We start from the raw sequence: 24,276 nt of genomic DNA, 5'->3' as shown, positions 1-24,276 counted from the left end.
ATGCGGCTGGCTGTTGTTGGGAACAGAATGTTGGACTGGGTGCAGAGTTTATTCTAAGCTTCTAGCCCCCCACCTCCTCTGTGCAAGGCACCAGTGCAGTGTCCCATACCAACCATAAGGATGGGGAAGTAACAGGGAAAGAAAGACAGTATTCATCTTCATGATGTTTCTTCTCCCCCTTCCAATTTTTAAGAAACAACCTAAAAAGGTAAAGGTGAAAGCTAGCTTCTTATTACACCCCACATTGCAAAGTGCACAAAAATTTTGTTCTCACTGTGCCATTTGTCATCCCACTAGACCAGATGACCAGCTGAACTATTAACTTAAAATTCTGACAGTATGTCTCTTCGATCAAACCCAGCAAGGCAATTCTTACAGACCTCATCTTTTCATAGGTGTCTTGTCCAGCTTCCTGTAGCTGTATCCACCTGAAACTCTGAGTATTCCTTGCTGGAGATGCTGAATATTCCTTGCGCTACAGCACTAACTCATGCTAGATCTTTCCTCCTGTGTGATCAAAGTAATCCAGTTGTGGATTATGGCTGTAGTAAAAAACTTGTGCAATATCCATTCCTGTGTGATTGCTGCCTGTGAGAGGGCCGTTAGGAAAAGGAGCCAGGTGCTTCCAGGGCTTGGGGGGAGGGGTGCATGTTTTTGATGTTCATTTTAAGCAGTCTGCTGCTAGAGTTTGACTTATGGTAGTAGTTGAGGTAAAAGGGCAAAGTCCAATATGGCAGAATGCAAGGGTCATCATGGCTGTCTGGAGTGTCAGAAACAGCCCTGGTGCTATGTAGTTTGGTTCCATATTGGAGGAGGGATGAGGATACTGTTGCAGCTGTTGTTTAATCGCCACACCCAGGGGGGAGGAGCTTATTGGAGCCTCCACTCCCATTCATTGTATGCTGAGCACAGCTTTATGGGTTGAACTCGTTATACATTGCTTCTCAGCGGTTGCGGCATAAAAATTAAAAATACACCTAAGAACTAACAACAAGACCAATGCTGATGCAGAAGATTCGGAGTTGCATTAATGGGAGCTGCAAATGATGAAAAAAAAATGGAAATGGGAAAGTCTTGATTTGCCTCTGGAATGGGTGCAGGGAGCTCCATAGGAAGGCATCCCTAAAGCAAAACTACACAGGAATGCAGTATGCTGTGTCTGGAACTCTGGACATGTTCTTTGTCAGCTGTTGGCCAGGCAGGATGGAATTTGAACAGCAGCACTAGGGGAAGTAAGCTCTCCCCTCTATCTACACTGTTCCGTTTCTTAAATCAAGAACCCATTGGGGAGGTGTCTTCAATTGAGGAAGCTTGGAGTGGGGTGTATTAACCTCCCTTTCCTTTGTGCTGAGGCCCCAGTTCATGCCAGGAGAAACCCTGCAGGACCAAAAAACACACTGGAAGTTCAGGACCCTGTGTAGATAAAAACTGTAGGGCTGCAACAGGCAAGAATCAGCTTAAATACTGAGAGTATTGTATTTGAGGAGGCGCACCTTGAATGTTCTTGTACTTTCCATTGCATTGCTGTTTTATTATTTAGTGTATTTTATCCTGCCCCACCTCAGAGTAGTATACATTGTAGTCTTTTCCATTTGTGTCTTCACAACAACCCTGTAGGGTGGATTAGAGAGAGAGAGTAATCCAAAAACAATTAGTGAGTCTTATATCAGAATGAGGATTTGAACCTGCGTCTCCTTGATCCTAGGCAAGTGCTCTAACCATAGTATCACACTGGGTGTCTTGCATCTTCAGTATTTGTTCCAATATGGGACTCTTCTGTACAGGACTTTTCTAATGATTTTTGTATGCATCATGCTTACTGGTAGTGGCAATAACAATTGTTTTGATATAGGAACTCTAGATGTGGTATGCTGAATTTGTAGGAGCCAACTCCAGAGGGTGGTGAGGCTGGCTTTTAAAAACCAGCAGTAGTCCCTAACACACTATTGTTCTTTGCTTGCACAGAGCACCTTAGAAAGCAAGAGGTGGAGTACAAGCGTTCTCAATTTGCACGCTCTGCTTCTTCCAAGTTGGGCCTGATTTAAACATGTGACAAAGGAACTGAGACCTGGGCCCTGGTCAATCATTTAAACTGCACCACTACCCCTGCAAACTATGCTTGTTTGGCACGCTAAAGACTGACAACCTGGATGAGTGTTGGGGTGGCATTCTAACTGAGCACGCAGAGCTGATTTGCATGAATTGCATCCCAGTTTAAACAAGAAGCTGGGTAGTGCAAAGTCACATGGGTGGAATTTTTTTTTTTGCCTCTGCAGGTCTTTGAGAGGGGCCTTAGATGTTTGTGTTAAAATTCAAGTTCCAAAGTCCTGAAACACCTACAAAGGATTTGTGGATCACAGACAAGAAACTGCAGGCTCATGGCCAAGCTAATCTTATGACGTGTTCACCTCACTGCAGAATCATCTGATTCGCTTGGCATGGTTAGAAGCTGTCATTTGGTCGGGGATGACAGAGGACATTTTTGGTGCACGAGGGCAGGTTCTCCTCTCCCCACCACCTCACTAATTCCAAACGAGTAAGCATCCTAGTCTGTGGCAGTAAAAGAAAACAGGAATCTAATGGCACCTTGAAGACTAGTAAAATTGGGTCCAGAGCTCACTTCACCAGAAGACGCTGATGCAACTGTTGAAGTGAGCCTTCAGTTCACAAAAGCTTATGCTGGAGTCAGTTTTGTTAATCTTCAAGGTACAACTAGACTTCTAATTAATATGAAACAGCATCCACAAAGGCTTTTCCTGCGCAAACCCCATTAGATTTGAATGAATGACAACTCTGTGCATCTCAAAAAGTAGGCCCTGGTTTATAAAACCTTCTGACATGTTAAATTTGTGACTCCTGAAGGTGCCACAAGAGTCTGTCATTTTGGCTGTAGCAGACTCATCCAGGCCAGAAATCAAGAGTATTCTGTGGTAGGACTGTTTCCTGCCTCTCCTCTGGGCATATATCCCTCTAAAATAACCCCCGGGAGAAACTGATGTAGGACTTGTTCTTTAGCCACTAGATGTAAAAACAGATATTATTTATTTTCATGTAGACTTCTCCAGTAAGTCAGGAGCCCTATTTTTGGGTTTGGATCCTTGTTCTTTTGGTGACCTTGTTGGAGCAGCTGAGGATTGCTTTGTCTGAAAGAGGTTTGTTTTTAAAGGTCTGGCACATGTCTTCTGTTTAAGTGCTTCAGAGTATTTTAGATATATCAGTAAGCCTTACAACAAACCTTTAAGATAGATCTGTATTATCCCCACACCAAGGAAGCAGCTTGCTGAAAATTACCTGGTGAGTTCAAGGCCGAGGACGACACCAAAATCAAGGACTATTTGGCTTGCATGATTAGTCATTCGTTGTTAGGCAACTCGCAACTTCAAAACTTCAGACTTTTAATCCATGAAGAATGAATAGTGGTAACTCTGCCGCTTCCTCTAGAGCAACAGACCCTTTCATTTCTGGTTGTGGTCCAATGTGGAGGGCACTTTTCATTCTCCCCCACCCCGGAAGTGGGCATTGTCCCTTTAAATTAAGAAATACAAAAAACCTGAAGTTAAACTTCAGCAAAATAGCTTGTTGCCTGCCAGTTTTTTTTTGTTACTGCCTCAGTGCTTCCTGTTGAGCTTGGCCTCAGCTTGCCAAGAAGGCTTCAGGGGCCCTGGGCTGGGATAAGGGATTACTGGCAGGTCCATTGCACATAAAGGAAAATAGGGAATGGGGTGGGGGGGGGGAGGTAAGGGAGGCAATGTACAAGAGGTCTCCTCTCCAGCCTCCCTGCCCTATTTCTAACAGCCTTATCAGTTGGTTTTTCTTTCACAGAGAAGATCTGGCATAGAAGGATGGGAGTTGGGAAATAGAGGAGGTGGAAGCCAGGTAGTTCTGAGACTGTGGTGGGTAAGAACTTGGAGATCATAGGGAGGGTTCTCAGGTAGGAAGCTTGGCTTTGCGGTTGCTTTCAAGTGCTGGGTCTTTCCTGGAAGGCATGTTTTTTCCTTCAGTTCCGGCTGTGATGAGATTGCCCTGAGGAACAATTCTGCATGTGAAACAGATGGAGTTGATGGCATCAGTCATGCCTACGTGGCTCTGTGAGGACACAGAATGAGTTTTAGCAAGTTGCTTTATTTCTGTACATTGCAGATGTGGAATTTGGCAAACAGTGAGGGAAATATTAGACTGGGTTATGTCGTCTCCTACTTGAAATGTAGAATTGTCTCTAAAATGCGCAGACAAGCTTTCACTCCGTTCTGTCCACCTGTGTATCTCATCGCAATATTTTTTTTCATCTCTCCTCCTTTTACTCTGCCTCAAAAATGAATGCAGGGATCTAAGAGAAGATGGAATCATGTTTTGAGCTTGCACACCAAGGATTTTTATTATGATCTGTTAGTGTTCAAGGAAGTTATGATGTTACAGTGGAGTTTTTGCATCTTTCTTGGCACCTTTGCAAATCAGTCTAGGGAGTGAACTGGTAGTTAAACTTTGACCTGTACTTGCACATCAAAATAAGCTTTTTAATATGGAGAGAAGAGAAACTGCACCACAGGATAATTTGGAAATATTATCTTTCCCCCCTGCCTTCTCAGTCTGCATCAACATTCCTTCCTTTCCCTGAGAGCCAGGTTGGTGTAGTGGTTAAGAGCAGTGGATTGTAATCTGGAGAACCAGGTTTGATTCCCCACTCCTCCTCTACATGAAGCCAGCTGGGTGACCTTGGATCAGTCACAGTTCTCTCAGAGCTCTCTCAGCCCCACCTACCTCACAGGGTATCTATTGTGGGAAGGGAAGGAGACTGTAAGCCACTCTAAGACTCTGAGTGAAGGGTGGGGTATCAATCAAATTCTTTTTCTTCTTCTGGGGCATCTTAAGTCTTCATCATACCATTTTAAGAGATTTCCCCCCTCCTTTTGGCTAATTTACAAAGTAATTTTGGTGGTGTTGTTGCATGTATGGGAGTCTCCCTATCCCAAATATGTTGACAAGTGGCCGAGATTTGCTGCTTTCACCATCCTCATGAGGGCCGACCAATTTGCCATTAGACCATGATATTTCTATGCTCTGATCCAGAGTTTCTGCCATACAGATAATTGAAGTTAGGTTGGGAGGTCCCAGAATGCAGGGGAAAATTAAAAGAAACCTGGAGCTCAGAATGGTAGAGAAACGTGCTGGGTGTTACAGGGTACTGGTGAACCCTTGGATTCGGTGGTCTTCCAGTTCTGTTATCAGCACTCCATTTGGTAGGCCATGTCTTTCTTACTGTATGTACATTTATTATTTTTTCTAACCCAGCGGCCCACTGCCTGACCAAAGTACCCATCCTTCCACGGGACAAAACGTTCCTGCAGCCCAGTGCCACGTGTCTGCCAACCCGAGAATGGAGAAGGGGAGTCCCGGCATTGCCAGGAATAACTGGAAGAGCTCTCCTCCAAGAAATGGTATAATTCTTGTTTGTGTGGGAAGCTGAGAAACTTCAAAGGGCCAAATGGCAGCCCCTCTCTCAGTGTGCATATGTGTGCATAGTGGGAGGGGGGAATGCCTTGTTCTCTCCATTTTCTGTAACCCAGGAGGAGGGAGATGAAATCTGGCCCTGCGTGTTCATGCATGCATTCCTAGCTTGTTGCTCTAGTACCTGGCAAGAATTGTAAGAAGTGTCCCAACCGTTTCCTATTTGATTAATTAGAACTTGTAGAGAGACTGTGAGGGTCCATTGTTTCACTTTATTGACTCCTTGAGATAGAGGGGTAAGTTTCCAAAGACCTTTAAAGAAGCAATCATTTACTTTCTCTTAACAGGGATATCATTGCTAGTTTTCAAGCTGTGTCATATTTACCTTTCTTGGGCAAATTAATTGAAAGAGTACCAGTGGAGCAACTTTTCCTGGATGGGATTGACCCATTTCAACCCCATTTCAGACTTAAAGTCTGGCTTAGAGACCATTGTTGCACAGGTCCCATTGGTGGACAGTCTTCAAATACCATTGAATATAGAAAACACATACCTTTTGATTTGTTGGGTCTTTCTGCCATGTTTGACACTGTATACTGATCAATATTATCATCCTGTCTTTAGGATAGAATGGAATTGATGGTCAAACTACTTGTTTATTTATTTATTTATTTATTTATTTATTTAGTGGACTTATATCCCACCCTTCTCACTGAAGTGTCTCAGGGCGGCTCACAGCATAATAATTCATACAATTCGATTTAAAACATTTACAAATACAATTAAAACCATAATTAATAAAACAAGATAAGATAAAACCAGCGGTCTATAGAAGCATTTTGTTCCATCCAGAGATGTTCTCATTATCAGTTAGGTGTTATAGGCCTGCCGGAAGAGGGCTGTCTTACAGGCCCTGCGGAACTGCCCTAGGTCCCGCAGGGCCCGCACCTCCTCCGGCAGCTGGTTCCACCAATAAGGTGCCGCTATTGAGAAGGCCCGATCCCTGGTGGATTTTAGGCGGGCCTCCTTTGGCCCAGGGACTACCAGCAGGTTTTGTGAACCCGAGCGTAGTACTCTCTGGGGAACGTGTGGGGAGAGACGGTCCCTAAGGTAGGCAGGTCCTAGGCCATATAGGGCTTTAAAGGTAATGACCAACACCTTGTACTGGACTCGGAATATTACTGGCAGCCAGTGCAGATCCCGGAGCCCCGGCCGAATGTGCTCCCATCTTGGGAGCCCTAGTAGCAGCCGGGCAGCAGTGTTCTGCACTAACTGCAGTTTCCGGGTCCGGCACAAGAGTAGCCCCATGTAGAGGGCATTACAGTAGTCCAACCTCGAGGTGACCGTAGCATGAATCACTGTTGCTAGGTCGTCGCGTTCCAGGAAGGGGGCCAACTGCCTCGCCCGCCTAAGGTGAAAAAAAGCGGACTTGGCAGTGGCTGCTATCTGAGCCTCCATCGTCAGAGAAGGCTCCAATAGCACCCCCAGGCTCTTGACCCTGCCCGACACTGTCAGCGGCGCGCCGTCAAAAACTGGCAGGGGGATTTCCCTTCCCGGGCCGCAGCGACCCAAGCAAAGGACCTCTGTCTTCTGTTATGGTTTGTAATGTGCAGTCTCTTGATTCCCCTGACTTTAGAATATCAGGTGTGTGGGAACTTATTCCCCAGGTGTACAGTGCCCTGATTTTGGATCAGGACTATAACACAATGGAAGAAAAAGGAGCTTCAACCTGTGCTGTTTTCCCGCCTTAAATGATCCCATGGAGACATTATTTGTCTGTTGTGAGGCTGCTCATGTATTCATCGGCTACATGTACATCGGCTTCCCCAACAGGGCAAGTAGTGATTCCCCAGGGGCATTTCAAGTGGGGAAAATGGCATGGGGGGAAGGCTGAAGACCCTTTTCCCCAGTCCCGATCATGCTCCCAAATGCTTGGGAACTGAGTTCCCTTGTACCTGACTGTCTCAGTCAAAGTATGGTTAGAGGAACCTGGGCCTTGCACATGACAAATCATGATGTGTCACTTGACCCTGAGAGACACAGTGGAGGATTTCTAAATGGAATGTCTAAGCAGCTTTTGAGGTGAGTGTCATTGATGGGTCTGGGAAGTTATAGAGCTGCATGTCATTGGCATATACTTTGAACAATCTGTCAGAGGCAGCACTCTCTGTGCCAGTGCTTGGAGGTTGTGGTTGGGTGACTGAGGAAGAACAAGCCAAAATGTAATCCAGATGAACACATGAAGCTGCCTTATACTGAATCAGACCATTGATCCATCATAGTCTACTCAGACTGGCATCAGCTTTCCAGGGTCTCAGGGTGAGGTCTTTTACATCACCTTTGACCTGATCTTTAACTGGAGATATTGGAGACTGAACCTGATACCTTCTGCATGCCAAGCAGCTGCTCTCCGACTGAGTCATGGCCTCTGTCTCAGACAAGATGGAGGTAATTCTAGTCAGTAAAGTGCTCTGCCCACTTTGGATAGGGTAAGTTTAAGTTTATTTGGTAAAAAGCTTTGTTAGAAGGTCTTTGTTAGAAGGTCAGGTAAATGCAGTGGCAAAGAATTTATTCTATCAGCTGCAATTGTTGAAGAAATTATTTCCCTTCCAGCATTCTATGCTCCTGGCTGCACAGACTCATGCTTCTGTAACTGTTGCAGTACGATGTATGTGGAGCTGTCCTTCAAGATGATCTGGACGTTAGTACAAATAGGGCTGCTTGGCTATTAGTTAGGATGTACAAAGAGGAGTATGTTACTTTCTTCTTGGAACAGCTACACTAACCAGTATGATTCTGAGTTCAATGCAAGCTGGTTGTTTTGATCTTTAGAACCTACACAGTTGGGGAGAGCAGCATACTTAAAGGACTGTCTTTTCTATTATGCTCCTGTGCACCCCTAGAGACCTTCTAGAATGGGGTGGACAAACTGTGGCTCGGGAGCCACATTGTGGCTTTTTCACAGATATTGTGTGGCTCTTGAAGCCTGCCTTGTCAGCCAGCTTGGAGAAGACATTTCTCTCTTTAAATCACTTCTCCAAGCCAAACCAAATAGCAGCTTTTGCAATGCATTTAAAGTTGCTTTCTTTTCTCCTCTCCCTCCCCTCCCCCCACCTATTTGCCTGCCTGTCTTCCTGTCTTGTGTCTTCCAAACATCTGATGTTCATGTTTTCTGGCTCTCAAACATCTGATGTTTATTCTGTGTGGCTCCTATGTTAAGCAAGTTTGGCCACGCCTGTTTTAGAACCTCCTTCATGTTGAAATCTCATGCCAAGTTGTACGGTGAGCCTTTGCTCATTCTTAGTGGTAGTTCTGCTTTTATATAATACTCCCTCAGAGTATGTGTGGAGGTACCCTCTTGAAGACATGTGAGTTTGTGCTTTGTAGATGGGTGGTTTACAGATAATTATTCTGGGCAGCATTTTGTTAAGGGATAATTAGCTTGCTTTTCATTGTCTGTTACCTGCTTTCAGACCTTTACTAAGCACCCTTGAATCACTGTAGTTGCTAGGAAAGGCAGTTTTAAGAAATAACCAAGAGAGGTTTTATTTATATGTTTTCACACAGATCCTTTGAGGCATGTGGGGAGAATCCCCTTTCCTGAGGCTTTGGACGCAGTCCTGGATAGTCCCACAAAGAAAGAAGAGAACAAGGTGAGATGGGAAGTTCTAACCACTTGCCTGGTATCTCCATGCAAGAGGACACAAATAATAGGTTGAAGACATAAAACTGGTTTATGCCCATTTGCACTCCCTGGAAGTAGGATGTCAAAAGGTTCTAACTGAATTCTCATCAGATTCCTAGGGTACTCTGGGGACTTCCATTGAACTGCCACTTGAAAAGCTCATATGTCTGTACAGTCACTGCATTTGTGGTCAGAAGGTATCTTCCCCCAGCTTTGGCGCATAAATACCACTGAGGATTTTTTTTAATTAAAACTTTATCCCATCTTATCTCCCCAGTGTTGATAACAACACTTATATGTTTTTCCTTCCCAAGTGGCATGTTTAGCTGTTCTGAGACAACTAATTCAGGCCATAGTCACACAGATGTTTGCTTTTAGCTAATAAATCATTAACACACTTTAACTCCTATTTTGTGCCCACTAAGAGAGGAGGTAGATGAAGGAAAATCCAGCACTTCACATTTTTATTTAAAGTGGGGATAGAGTATAGCGTAGTGCAGTGATTAAGAGTGGCAGACTGTGATCTGGAGAGCCGAGTTTGATTCCCCACTCCTCCACGTGAAGCTTGCTGGGTGACCTCAGACCAGTCAGAATTCTCTCCGAACTCTCTTAGTCCCACCTGACTCACAAGGTGGCTGTTGTGGGGAGAGGAAGGGAAGGAGATTGTAAGCCACTTTGAGACTCCTTATGGTAGTGGAAAGCTGGGTATAAAACCTACTCTTCTTTTACATAACCCTAGTAATTTTGAGAGAGATGAAGGGAGCTTTGACTCTAGAAAGATTATGCCCCCAAAATATTGTTATTTAGTAGGCTTAATTATTTAGTAGGCTTATATTCCACCCTTTCCCATAATGGGCTTAGGGCGGATCACAACATAAACTGAACAACAATAAAACCCTACAATTTAATTTAAATTTAAAAACATTACAATAAAATTAGCAAACCAAGAACAATAGAACAAAATAAGGTGAATCACAAGTCGAAAGTGCACATTTTCCAGAATAAAGCAATTTTTGGCCCAAGAAGAAATGATAGTAATAATAAATAAGATAGCACCATAGTGAAACATGATGTCTCGACAAGGCTGTAATGCATGATGTCACAACAAGGGAGCCCAACTGACAGAATAGTAGCTGGAATAGGATGCCCACTGCCTCAACCAAAAGCCTGGCAGAATAGCTCTGTCTTTACAGGCCCTACAAAATGGTAATAACTCAGGTAGGGCCCAGATCTCCATAGGGAGCTGATTCCACCAGGCAAGGGCCAGAGCTGAGAAAGCCCTGGTCCTGGTTGAAGCAAAACGGGTGTCCTTCGGGTCAGGATGTGTTGGGTAGCAGATCGCAACCTCTGTGGTGTATATGGGTAGAGGCAGTCCCTCAAGTATGTCGGTCCCAGGCTGTGTAAGGCTTTAAACATCAATACCAAAACCTTGACGTGGATCTGGTACTCAATTGGTAGCCAGTGCAATTGGCGCAGAAGCAGCTCGATGCTTGCCTGTAAAGGCAGTGCAGTTAGCAGCCATGCTGCCGCATTTTGCGCCAGTTAGAGTTTCCAGATCGGTCCCAAGGGGAAGCCTGTGTACAGCAAGTTACAGTAATCCAGCCTGGAAGTGACCGTTGCATGGATCACTGTAGCTAAATCCTGGGGGGGATAGATAGGGTGCCAGTTGTCTGGCCTGCCAAAGGTAATAAAGGCAGATTGAGCAACTGCTGTGACCTGGGCCTTCATAGTAAGTGAAGCATCCTGTATCACTCCCAGACTCTTCACCTTCTGAGCTGGAACAAGAGATGCACTGTCCAGGGTTGGGAGTTGGAGGCCCGACTCTAATCCCCCTCAGTTCAGGTACAGGACCTCTGTCTTAGCTGGATCTCTAAGATGCTGCTGGAGTAAAATCTGACCGTAATCTCTGTGAATTTTTGAGGCTGGATAAGCCTAGCCTCTGTCCAAGGGGTTGTGGCTGTGGCTCAATGGAAGAGCCTCTTTTTTGCATGCAGAAAGTCGTAAATTCAGTCCTTAGCATCTCCAATTGAAGAGGACCAGAGCAGTAGTTAATATGAAAGACCTCTACCTGAGACCCTGGAGGGTCACTGGCAGTCTTAGAAGACAATACCAGCCTTGATGGATCAATGATCTGATTCAGTATAAGGCAGATCCGTGTATGTTACTTCCTTTCTAGAAGTGGGAGACAACAGAGGAGAATCCTGGAATATTCTTACTGGAATTCGATCAGCACAAATTCTTCCCTTGTTGTCAGTGTATGCTTGGACATAGAAAGAAGGCTGGCAGCACAATAGTAAAGCACTTGCTGCCTGAACTAAACCTCTTTGGCAAGTCCTGAAAGATGTTTGCTGTTGTTCATGTGGAACTAAGCTTTCTTTCTCAGCCAATAGACTCCTGCAGTCTAGTGGAATGTATTCGCTTTGATCTGATCCTGAGGTTTCCAGTTGCATTTTTTGTTTTGTTTTGTTTTGTGTGCCTGTGCTGGCTAGGGGCCCAGGTGTCCTTCTGAAATCCAGTGGCAAAGGCTCCAGATGGGTATTTTTCAAACTTCATATCCCCTTTAATCCATTTTGTTCTCTCTCCAGATGAAAGCTGCTCGCCTCAAATTTGACTTCCAGGCAGAGTCTCCAAAGTGAGTACAGTGGTACCTGGAGGGTTTTTAGCAATGTTTGGTCTCTTTGCATTATTATTAGCATATGTACATGGCTCGTGTTTTGTTTTTTAATGTGGTCTGTTTCTGTTGGTGGATTCCTATGCTGCCGTTTGACCTTTCAGGGAACTAACTCTGCAGAAGGGTGACATTGTCTATATCCATAAGGAAGTCGATAGAAACTGGCTGGAAGGAGAACACCATGGCAGGGTGGGCATTTTCCCTGCCAACTATGTGGAGGTAAGCCTTTTGAAGAGCATGACCTTGCTTATCCTGGGACAATACCCTACTTGCACATCGGGATACATGTTTTATTTGGCATGTGGTAGAAACAGGTAGCAGCCAACATTCTTCTGATTAAATTTGTTCAGCTTTAAGGGCAGAGTTAGTAGTGCAGAAGCCAGCTTTTGTGGCAAAAAAAATTGTGTTTCAGAAACATTACCCTTTTTGGTTTTACCTATCTTTGTGTCCTTCCTTTCTTCTCACTGTTCCCCCAAGACACTACAGGTTTTTTAGGTATAATATGACACTCATGGATGAACATACATTGTGTTTGCATGAGGAGTATGTTGAAGAAGTTGAGTAGGGGGTCTTTCACTTAGGGGATGGCTATAATCCTTTAGGAGGACAAAAGAGATCCCTGGAGAAGTGAATCGTATGGCAAAATCTATTTACACAACTTAAATTTCACTTCAGCTGCAGCTGAGGGACAAAACCAGAGGTTTCACTGAGTCATTATAAACTCCATCAATGTTATAAACCCCATCAATATTTACAGAATAGCAAGAAAGCATGGTTTCACTCTGAGGATTTCACAATCTAAAATTTTGCACAGGAGAGGGAGGGAGGGGAAGGAAGTAGGTGACAGGAAACAGGAGGAAGAGCGTGCTTCCACTTTGGTTCCACTTACTGTATGATTCATTTCAACGGGGGATGAGGACTAGTGCTTTGTGCCGGAGGCAGCATTACAAAAGATGCTCATGGGAGGGGGCAGGTGCTGGTGAAAGGCCCAAGAGAAGAGGAGCAAAAATTTTTGAAGGCAGCAGACGATTTCTGATTTTTCTGGCCATCTGAGGGAAGCAGACCTTGGAGGCAAAAGAAAAAGCTAGAAGAGTCCCACAGGAGGATGCATTTAAAAAAAAAAAAAGCAAGAAGCAGTTTGTTCCAAAACAAAGGAACAATGTTTCCATACAGGGCATAGTTAAACTGTGGAATCTGACTGCCCAATTAGCCCTTTCAAGGCCACTGTTGATAAACTAGCAAAATGGCCATCATTGTATGCAGAAAGAGAGTGGGAGGAGGGGCCTGTGTGCTGCACAGAGCCCTGGAGGTGGGGTGCATACGCAGAGTGGGGTGTCTCTCCCAGTGAAGGCTGAGCAAACCAATGTTGGGAAAAGGTGCAGCACTTGCTTCCCACCACAGCTGTGTCTCCATCAGTGCAATCCTAAGCATTCTTAGGAAATACATTCTTCTCAATACATTGCATTTATTGGTTTGAAAGGGTGTAGCCGTGTTTAGGATTGCATTGCCCATGTAGCACTTCAGTTCCCTCCCATACATATGAATGGCTGCCTTGCTTCCTATCTGAGACAGTAACTGTACATCCAGGAGCATAAACCTGTTTCAGGTAATAAGAAGAGGTGGAGCTGGAGGGGGAAGGACTTGCAGATTGCAGCTTTTTAAAAACTTGGACCCGTAGGAAAAAAAATGGGAGATGCTGAGAACTGATATTGCCTTCTATATCTTGGCACCTGTTTCTTAGTGCAATGGGAATTTAGGAACCAGAGAGTTTCAAAGCACTATGCAGCACAGTTCATGCATAACATGGAAAGATGACCTCTTGAAATCATCACAGAGCAACTCTTCACTGTTTTGTGGGCAGAAGCTTTCGCTTCGCTGAGATACGTTGTTTAGGGGAAGCCATAGACATTATCTGTGCTTGTGTTGCCACAAAATTAAGTCTGCAGCAAGGGATGGCAAAGCCAAACAGAAGAGAAGAGGTGGACAGGCTGTGACTTAAACCAGTGATTGTCAATGTAGGACACAGAGGTTTCTTGGGAACTTATTGGGTGCTGCTCATTGATGAAATCTCTAGGCTACTACTTCAGATCTTCTTTTGAAATGCACAACTTCAGGAGGTATTGAGTGTGTTGTAGGGTCCACACTTTATTCAAGTAGAGCCATAGTCAATACCTAGTGCCTCATGTAAACTGATAGGCACTCTAGAACAGGGGTGTCAAACATGTGGCCCAGGGGCCGAATCAGATCCCACAGAGGGCTCCTATCAGGCCTGCAAGCAACTCACTGTTGTCTGCTTCCTTCTCCCTCTCTTGCTTACTTCTGCATCACAACTTGCTTTGCCAGGCTTCCTCACTTGCACAGGAGCTGCAGAGCAAAGCTCCTCCCTTGAGGAGGAAGTAGGGGAAGGAGAGCTAGCTTTGCCAGGCTCTCTCAGTTGCACAACAGAGCTACTAAGCCAAGCCTCTCTTCCTTTTATTGGCTGAGGCTCAACAAGTCAATGAGGTGGATTAGGCTCTGTGTGTGTGTGTGTATTTGTTTGTGTTCTCTATAAAGTTTATATCTCCCCTACCTGGCATTACATTTTATGACACAAATGGCCCAACCCAACAAGGTTGCAGATCTGGCCCTCATAACAAATGAGTTCAACACCCATATCTAGAACATGCCCTGGAATCTTCTGCAGTACAGTAAAGTTTCCTGGTAGTTAAGTTGTGGTGGTACCTTGGAAGCAGACAACTTGCAAAACATGAGGTGTAGGGCAAGCACTATGTGAATAAATCCATACAATCCCTTCCCTTCTCAGCATTGCTTGAACATGGAAGTCCAAACTACCCCATATTTGCGGAGATAGATTGTCAGCAGTTGAGACAGTAAACAACCAGCATGGTACATGATTGTCCTTTTCTCTGAGTTCCAGATGGCCCAACAATGCTGGAAGTTTGGAAATATGACTTTCCCATAAATTCAGCATGGAATTAAAATTCAAGAATCCTGCGTTCTTGGCAATAATACTATAACCAGTTGCTGCTTCTCTTTTAAATAGGTGCTTCCTCCAACAGAAATCCCCAAGCCCATCAAATCCCCCACCATCCAAGTCCTGGAGTATGGAGAGGCTGTGGCTCAGTACAACTTCAAAGGAGACCTGCAGGTGGAGCTGTCATTTCGCAAGGTACCAAAGCCAAACAAAGCAGAAAATTAGGGAGGCCACTGGTGGGAGGATATATTCAAGCTCTAAATGGGGCCAGCAGGAAGGGGCTTCAAAGCCTGCTCCTTACTGTCTGTCTGATCATCTGTCTCTGCTTCTCATAAAGTGGAATCTCAGCTGGCCAAAGATCTATTGATGCCCAAGGCAGAACATCCAAAATGGAGCCTCCCATGGAGGTTTAAAAAAGTAATAACTTAAAAATTATGGCCTTTTAGCGGTACCTTCCAAAATCTGCCAGCTGGCCTGGATTTTATTCTTCATCCTGGACCTTTTCCTCTCCCTTTCCCCTTGGAAAATGATGCACCAAAGAACATCACTATACAAAACATAACTTAGAGAGACATTTTGTGCAATTTTGCTTAACTGAGCATTAACCTACTTATTCTTTGCTGTGTCCTGACCATTATTCTGAAAGCTTTGCATGGGAACAGCTGGAATTGAGTCTAGAAGCATCTCAGAGAGCAACAAGATTTTTGCAATATAAGCTTTTGAGAGTCAAAGCTCCATTTGTCCCGTATCTGACAAAGGGAGATTTGCCTCGAAAGCCTGTACCTCCAAATCTTGTTGGTCTCTTAAGGTGCTGCTTGTTGGTCTCTTGGTGAACCCGGAGGTTCTATTGCAGACCAACATGGCTCCCCTCTGAAACTTTGTACTGGGTTATTTATTTATTTATTTTAGTATATTTCTATTCCGCCCATTCCCTGTAGGACTCAGGGCAGAGTACAACATATGATAAAACAATAAAATACAACAAAAACATTTTAAAAACAGACAACTCAACAGCACTCAGAGATGTTTCATGTGGTGGTTATTTTGCAAACTGCATTGGGGTAAGCAGGGATACCTGGGGGCTTCTGGGAAGAGGGTTGTCGTGAAGCTGGGAAGGAAGGACAGGAATCTGTGTATAGCTAAGTGATGCCTCTGAACATGGGGTTGTTTTGCAGATGCTGAACATTTTCTAGTTGTTAAAAAATATTTGGAACTTTGTTCCCCTGCCACCACAAACAAAGAAACAAAAAGAAGTTTTAAAAAAAGAACACTGAAGGTCATTTTCTCTTTTGTAGATGTGAACATGTAATCCTTCTCAGAGGTGCGCCAGTCTCCTAAAATAAGGCATTCTAAATGGGCTTGAGAGGGTGTTCACTGACATACCTAGTTATTTATCACCTGAGTTGGCTGGTACAGGCAGTGTAAGAGCCAAGATTGTTGTTTAAGTTGGAGAAGGTGATGGTGAGCCAAAACTCACTCTGGGCCCAGCAGCATCTCTGGGAAGCTGGAAGAGGTTCAGTCAGCAGTCTGATCTTGCCTTCCTGATAGACTACAGCTGTTGTTCCCATTCATGCTGATCATTGCTTTGCTCCGAGGCAGTGATTGTAGCATTTTTGTCTGTTGGCTGACTGCATGATTGTGTACAGTTTCTATTTTTTGTGACTATGCAGGAGACCACGCAAGGGTTGTTTCACACACAACAGAATGCTACGTGAAACGTGCTTCCAACTATAAGTTTAGTGCGGAAGATGGGTTATTATGCCGCATGTGGGGCATTGGCTTCTGCATACACACTAAAAGCTATTGCCATTGATGGCTTATCAGCACACACACATACCATTAATCGCTAAGCTACCTTGCTGTTGGCCATAAAACCTATCCAGAGACCTTCTTTTTCAGCAACAACAAAAAAACCACATGCCAAAAGGAGTGCTTCCTGGGGTAAAATGAGTCGTGTTGTATTTCAGGAGATTGTTTTCCTCCATAAGGCAAGATTAGCTGGGGTTGCTTCTACTAAGGATGAACCGGAGGGACCAGTGGGGCAGGATAACTTATAGCTTGGCTGAAAGAGTCTGCAGGTGTATCAAGATGGCTCCATTGTATTGGGGAACCAGGCTTCAGTTTTTAACTACAAAGAGCTGGAAGTTTCACGCTGGCCCTGCCTTAGTGGAAATTGCTGAGGATGTTCTAACTCTTTCCCTCCTCTTCCCTTGTTGCTAGGGGGAGCGCATTTGCCTGGTTCGCAGAGTGGACCAGAATTGGTACGAAGGCCGCATCTCTGGCACCAGCCGGCAAGGCATTTTCCCAGCTAACTATGTGCAGGTCTTGAAGGAGCCACGAGTGAAGAATGCAGAGGAGTTTCCTCCCTCCCCAAGTCTCCGGACAGCCCATTCCGGCTCACCATCCCAGCTGCATTCACCCAGCCCGGGCAGCAGATGGCAGTCTGACACTTTGCCTTCAACCCTGCGAAGCTCCCTGGCCACAGATGTGCTCTCATCCTCCTCTAGCCATTCTGGATTCACTTTCCCCGTGTCCCCCAAACTAAAACACTCTGAGGCTGTGCCCCACAGACCCCAGAGTGCTCCTCGACCTGCCTTATTCTCTCCCCCGAACCAGAGTCCAGTAACAGCATCTAGCACCCCACAGACGGTCTTGACCTTCCAGAAGCAGGAGATGCCACGGCCTGCTGTCCCTACCTCAGCTTTACCACCAAGAGTGCTCTTTCCCTTGCAGGTGAGATGTCTGGCTGTGTTCTTGTTAGGCGTTTCCTTTCCCCACTTCTACAGCACTAGGGAGAACTTACTTACATTCTGGCTCTGGGGAGATCCTGAAGTCCTCCCCATTCACTTGACAGTGAGAACAATTTCATATTTTCAGAGGCAATGGGATTAAATAACCTAGCAAATTCCAAGTGGCAAAGGATGCCAGTTTTGCAACTAGAAACATAAAATGAGCTGAAAGAGCAGATATGTCTCAGCATTTATACAAGGTTTTTTGAAGTGTTCTTTGTGCTTCCCATACTTTCTCGCAACATTCCTTTCAACAGTCCTTTGATAGGTGAGCTGTTATTAACCTGACACTGGAAGGGGGGTGCTGCGACAGAGGCTCAGATTAGGTGTTATGGTGACAGACCTAAGGGTTTAAATTCTGTCCCCCACAAATATATAAAATGTGGGCTGGGGCATGTATGTTTAAAAAAAAATAGCAAAATGGACAAACAAGAGAAGGGATCTGTGTCTTCCCTCTTCCTCCAACGCTTTTCCAGGTTCATCTAAGCCAATATCTTTGCCTCATACTTGTGGCTGTGAGTTCCACAAGGCAACTACTCATTATGTGAAGCACAATTTCCTTTTGTCTGTCTTTAATTTGCTGCCAGTCAGTTTCATAGGGAGGACCCTTAGTATTATAGGAGAGGGAGAAAAGTTTCCCTCTGTCTGCTTTCTCTTCCCCATTCCCATATGTAGTTCTGGAAACCTCTGTCATGCCATTCTTAGTTGCATTTTTCCCTACTCCCAGATGTTTTAGCCTTGCCTCACAGGGCATGTAGATGCTCCAACTCGCTGATCATTTTGGTTGCTTTTTGCTGCACTTTCCCCAGCCCTTCAGCTCTTTCTGAGATGCAGTGACCAGAAGTGTGCACAGTATTGCAAATGAGGCCACACCGAGGGCTTGCATGAGAGCATTGCTATGCTGGCAGTTTTATTCTCTATCTATGATTCCTAGTCCTTTTTTTATTTTTATTTTTTAAATGTATTCCCCCCCCCCCGATGCCATTACTTTGCATTTATGGACCATGAATTTTATGTGCCATTTCATGGTCCATTCAGTTGTCTAGTTTGGAGAGGTTCTTTTGGAGCACCTCAAATAACCCCCTTATGTTTTCACCATTGTTATCAGTTTGGTGTCATTCACAAATTTGGTTACTTCTGTTTACTCCCAGATCCAGGTTATTTATGAATAAATTAAATAGCACTCATCCCAGCACATATCCCAGCGCCTCACTGTTCCACTCCCTCCACAGTGAAGACTGCCCATTTATTCTCACTCTGTGTGTGTGCTTTTTAAAACAACTGCCATGAAAGGACAGATTCTTCTACCCTATGGTTGTTAAATGTACTAACAATCTTTGGAAATGCCCCATGTCAAACATTTTTGGAAGACCAAGTATACAGTGTCTATCGGGTTATCCTTTCTGCCTGCTTGTTGAAACTCTAAAAAAATTATAAATGTTAGGTGGGGCAGGATTTACCTTTCCAGAAACCATGCTGATTCCTGTTCAACAAGGCTTGTCCTTCCATGTATTCAACATTTCTGTCTTCAATAACACATTAAGCTACAGTTTCTCCTGATCCCTTTTTAAAAATCAGTATGACATTGGCTATTTTCCAGTCTTTAGGCCCAGAGACTAATATGAATCAAATAAACTGGGTTAGTCTTGAGGGCCAAACTGTACAAGAGGCTGGGAGATCTGTTAATGTTCTATCAGGAGTTTTTTTTAAATACTGAATAGCAGCTGCAGGCACCCTCAGTTTGGATAGCAGCTGCAGGCACCCTCAATTTGGATCAAGACAACAGTGGGAGGGTTTTTCCCCTCTTCTATACCCTGATTACAGATGGCTCCCCTGAAGCTGCTATTTGCCCAAGAGCAGTACTGGAGTACTATTTGAGGTTGAGAAAGGGACATAGTGGAAGAATTCTTAAACTTCCACTCCCTACTCACCAGGGCCTCACTCCAAATTAAGAAACCTCAATAGATACTATTTAGCAACAAAAGCCATGCTTGCAATCCATTCACAAAGCATCTAGCTTCTTGTCTATCCTTCACAGTTAGGGCAAAACTAGATTATATGTTTCTCCACAAGTTGGGTCAGGATTTCCCTAACCTGATTCTAATCATACAGCAGCTGTTGGAAACTCTGTTTCCAAGCACACTGGGGCCAAATTCAGATCAGGAACCCACAGTACAGGGGGGAAAGGGGTTTTACCCCCTCTGATGGCATTTTCCTAACCTGAAATGGCCCTGGGGGGCCTGACCTGACTTGTGGGAAAACATATTGTTTAGTTTGGCTCTAAGTGAAAGTCATGGAGGCTGGAGAGATTTATATCCCCCCCCCCCAAAAAAAGAAAGAAATTCAACCTCAAACAGAGCTCCAAATAATCGGGCAGAGGAGGCTAAGTATCCAATCTAAAGACAGCTCCCCACTTCCTTTCTGAGTGGCCCTTAATTTCATATCTACAAAGATCTTTTGTCCTTCAGTTTTCCATATGTGCCATAACTGTATTATTAATTCCTTGTTTTATTGTTTCTATAGTCCTTTGTGGCAAACAAAAATGCATTATGATTATTTTCTTTATTTACTTTGGAACAGAATTTGCACTTCTTGGGTATGCCATAGAATCAGCAAGGATTTCTAGGTCCTTTCCTCTCCTCATTCACCACATTCAATATTGTACTTATTAATAGTCCTCTGTGTCCCACAGGTGGGCTATGGTGCCATCCTTCAGCATTACCTTGTCCATTTCCACTCTTGAACCCTCTGCCCGTTTTGAGAAATGTTTTCCTCCCTCCCTTGTGCTTCTGTCCGACTTCTTGGCTCAGGTGGTGCTCAGCATGTCACCCTCCTTTCTCTGCAGAGCTCAGCCCTTGAAGCAGCTGCTCCTCGAGCTTCCCAACCAAGCACCACTAAGCGCCCCTCTGAAGCTGCCCCAGCCGACATACAGTGGACTCCGTAAGCCAGGCTAATTACCCGTGGTGGAATGGTGGAGAGGGGAAACCATGCTTGGGCTGGCAGCTGGCCAGGCCATGCATCCCTGTGAAGTGACCCGTGGGGAGGGCTGGCTGCAGACGGCCTCCTGGGGTGCCAGACTGGGACAGTGTCTGGATTGTGCTGGGAACAAGGGCCCTTTTTCTCCGTGCGGCTCATACAGTGCCTAAGGAAGCGGAAGCTGCTGGCTGCTGTACCTGCACCTTGACCAGCCTTTTGCCAGGCGTTGCAGACTCCAGCTCCTTGTTTGAAAGGATGAGACAACTCAGCACTTCCAAGCTGATGTGCCTTCCCCAGCCCCCCACAGGGGAGGATGAGATGGGGGGGAGGACAGCAGCCAGAGACTTTGCCTCGGGACATTCCTTTTCCATGTGTAAAGCATAGCTCAGTTCATTGCAGCTCGCACAGCCTGCAGAGAAGAACTCTAGAACAACAGGGCACGCACTCATAATTTTATTTGCTTTTAAGTTTTCAGCATTTTGAATACTTTAAAAAAATGCTAGAAAACTGGCTTGCGGCTCTTTGCTCATAAATAAAGGAGACATGTGCTCACCAAATGCTTGTGCTTTGCAGATACAAGGCTCTGTACCAATACAGACCTCAAAATGAAGATGAGCTGGAGCTTCTGGAAGGAGACCGGATAGACGTCATGCAACAGTGTGACGACGGCTGGTTTGTGGGTATGTCTTTGGGAAGAAGGGAGAATTGGCTGCAAAGCCTGATGTTACAATGATGTCAGGGAGGTGGTCCTAGGCCTTGACCTGGATAGTCCAGGCAAGCCCAGTCTCATCAGATCTCAGAAGCTACGCAGAGCCAATCCTGGCAAGTACCTGGGTGGGTGGCCTCCAAGGAATATCAGGGCTGGGATGCAGAGGCATGCAATAAGAAGACATCTCTCTGAACATCCTTGCCTCCCAGCCCCACTAGGGGTTGCCAGAAGTCTGCCATGACTTCCAGGCATGCACACACACACAAAATACACACACACACAAAAGGAAGGCAGTCCTAGGACCAGAAGTGGGGAAGGAAAGCCCCCCTTAGAGGCTGTTGCAAAGATTCTCTTCCTAAAGCTAAGAAAGGGCTTCAGCGGCTCCATTGCATGATCTTAGAAAAGTCCCGGTGGCTGGACTTTGGATACCAATTGAAAGCTGCCATTTAGGTGGCAGGAGCATAATACAAATCAGAGGACTTCTTGAACCTCTGCAGTTCTGTTGGCCTGGCATTCATTACCAGGTACATATAAGCCGCCCTATATTAAATCAGACCATCAGTCCATCAAGGGCAGTACTGTCTACTCTGACTGGCAGCTGCTTTCTGGGGTCTCAGCTGAAGGTCGTTCACACTACCTCCTACCTGATCCTTTTAACTGGAGATGCAGGGGATTGAACTTGGGACCTTCTGCCTGCAAAGCAGAGGTTTTTTCATGGATTAACGGCCTCTTCCTCTTGAGTTTTCCCATTCACTATGGGCTGTGCAGTTCAGCAGCATGTGGGTAGAAAAGCATTTCTGCTTGAGGGTTATGTACAGCCAGAACAGTAGGAGGTCCCCAGAAGCACAGAGTGTGGGGGTGCCTTAGAGCTGAACATCTGGCTGGTGCTTAGAACAAGGCAGCAAGGTACATTTTTGGCTTCCTTGTTGCCAGTATTTATACTGGCTCAGGGCACTCTAGAGGAGAGTTTTCGCTGCAGCCTGAGCAACCTTGAACCCTTTCCTGTTGTACTTCTGTTTCTACTTCAGGTGTATCCAGAAGAACACAAAAATTTGGCACTTTCCCTGGGAATTACGTTGCTCCTGTGTGACTCTCCCTCAGTCCATCCTGCATCCCATGTGTGCCAAGAAGAAACTGAACCTCCTGCTCTTGGGTCCAGTTTCCTTGGAGAGGCAGCCCACAATTTGGAAGCACAGCAGGGGGAGGAAACGATGTGTGAGAACCAGCCTGGATCCCAATATCTGCTCATCAAGGCCTCGCAGTTTGTTACTTGACCTGGGGCTTTTACCACACTGTTCCTTTACTCTGTTGTCTTCCAGTTTTGCGCCTATGGTACTTTGAATGTGGGGTAGTTGCAGCTTTATTCCTTTCCCTCCAGAATTCAGGAAACATTCTTTCCTGTCTTGGCATTGAAAAACAAAGAGGCTGGGCCTGAGCAGGCACTGCAGAGATCTCCTGAACCTTTGTTGCTCCTCCAGCTTTCCTCTGTGAACACAGCTGGATTCTCATAGGCTCTCCTGGCAGTAGCTGAAGGGTGAAAACAGACTATGCTGTTGTGATTGCCCCACATCAAGTCTCCCACCTAAGCAAGATCCAGGCTCCTGGAATGTACCAAACGCTGCACATATGTTGTTTGGAGACTCCACAGGCAACCAACATTCTGGCTGCAATCGATCAACTGACTGGCCTCTCCTGAACCACTTTCTTCTGCCTCCTGGGCAGTTTTGGAGTCAGATAATATGATCCTGTACCACTAACTGTATTGGGCACTTTATGCAGTGTGACACTGCATGGCCACCAGTATTAACATTTCTGAACTTTTCCTTTGGCTTCACTCAAAGGCTTAGCTTGCTGAACTTTGATCTAAACTCATCCTCCTCCCCCCCTTGCCCCGCCAGACCGTAATGACTGATTCAGAACTTTGATCTCAGTGGCTTGCTGTCATTCCCTTTCATTTCAGATCCTCTATGTGAATGCACTTTTTGTTGTTGTTTTTAAATGCAAGCAAAGTACAGTCTGCATAAGAGAGAGGATGGAACACTTAGGGGTAGCGTGCCATTTGAGGCAGAGTTTGCATACTGACGTGCTGGGTTGTGGATGATGTGCACTCTCCCCTTGTCTGGCCTGTTCTAATCGCCAAGCAGAGCCATTTGCCATTAGGCAAACTAGGTGATTGCCTAGGGTGCCAACCTTCTGGGGTGATGAATTAAACACCCCTATGTGACCCAGTGACTATCAGTGCCTGGGGGGAGGGGGCTGCAAGAAGTTAGCATTGCCTAGGGTTCCAGACAGTCTAGGGCTGGTCCTGCTATCAGGGCCTTGAAAAGGAGCCTGATCTTTTCTGCAGGGGGGTGGGTTGTTACTCCCAGTGTGATGGGTGTGCCAGTAGCCTCAAGCAAGGAGAGGTCCTTGCTGCTGCTCTTGTGTATGCCCCCCAACTTCCAGTTTCATTTGTGTCTCATTCCTTCTCCTAGAGGCAGAAGTCCAGTGAGGTGGGGAGCAGGGATGTGGGCTCTCCAAGACTCGTCTTTCTGTCTGTTGGTCTCTTGGCTCTTTCAACCCCTTCATCTTTTCATTCCTGTGGTCTCCTTTCACCCTGAAGTCAGGGGTCGAGACCAGACAGAAGTGTCTAGTGATAAACTATCTTTTAACCACAGCAGGCCTTATTCTCAAATGGTTGGGGTTTGCAGCTGTGAGGGGGGGAAGGGAGGAGAGAAAGGGAAGATTGTGCTGGGCCAGGAACACTGAGATATCTGTGCCCGCTGTGACTTCTTGTGTAGGACTAACAATGGCCTCTTCCATGCTGTAGCAAGTCAGCTGTACATTGACATCCTCCCAGCTACTGGCAAGAGGAATGTGCAGGTTGAGACCAGCCCTGGTGGAGCAGATTTTCTCCTTTATGTAAAACAATAGGAGCTGCTGTTCCCCCCATCCCCTTTTCCTTCTGGAGATGGTTTAGTTTAGTGGCTTTTGCCAGGTCCGGACTCAGCTGCTGACCTCAGTGGTTTTCAAACTTTTGGCCATTTC

The 24,276-nt window shown here is 45.4% G+C and overlaps 1 protein-coding gene across 2 annotated transcripts in view; it reads left to right on the top strand.

The window, feature by feature from the left end:
- SORBS3 (sorbin and SH3 domain containing 3) overlaps nt 1–23,227 on the top strand; it is a 90,613-nt gene extending 67,386 nt beyond the window's left edge. For both annotated transcript variants that reach the window (XM_060250744.1, XM_060250743.1), the window contains exons 13-21: nt 5,290–5,435; nt 9,013–9,098; nt 11,716–11,762; nt 11,906–12,020; nt 14,845–14,970; nt 16,996–17,508; nt 20,410–20,504; nt 21,114–21,220; nt 22,278–23,227. In XM_060250744.1, coding sequence (XP_060106727.1) covers nt 5,290–5,435; nt 9,013–9,098; nt 11,716–11,762; nt 11,906–12,020; nt 14,845–14,970; nt 16,996–17,508; nt 20,410–20,504; nt 21,114–21,220; nt 22,278–22,339 — 1,297 coding nt within the window. In that variant the 3' untranslated portion in view covers nt 22,340–23,227. The remainder of the gene's footprint in view (nt 1–5,289; nt 5,436–9,012; nt 9,099–11,715; nt 11,763–11,905; nt 12,021–14,844; nt 14,971–16,995; nt 17,509–20,409; nt 20,505–21,113; nt 21,221–22,277) is intronic.
- Nucleotides 23,228–24,276: the final 1,049 nt, after the last annotated feature.

Source organism: Heteronotia binoei, chromosome 12, assembly GCF_032191835.1.
Source record: "Heteronotia binoei isolate CCM8104 ecotype False Entrance Well chromosome 12, APGP_CSIRO_Hbin_v1, whole genome shotgun sequence".
Lineage (NCBI taxonomy): Eukaryota > Metazoa > Chordata > Lepidosauria > Squamata > Gekkonidae > Heteronotia > Heteronotia binoei.
Note: the sequence above shows the minus strand (reverse complement) of the source record. Positions and strands in the feature narration are given on the sequence as shown.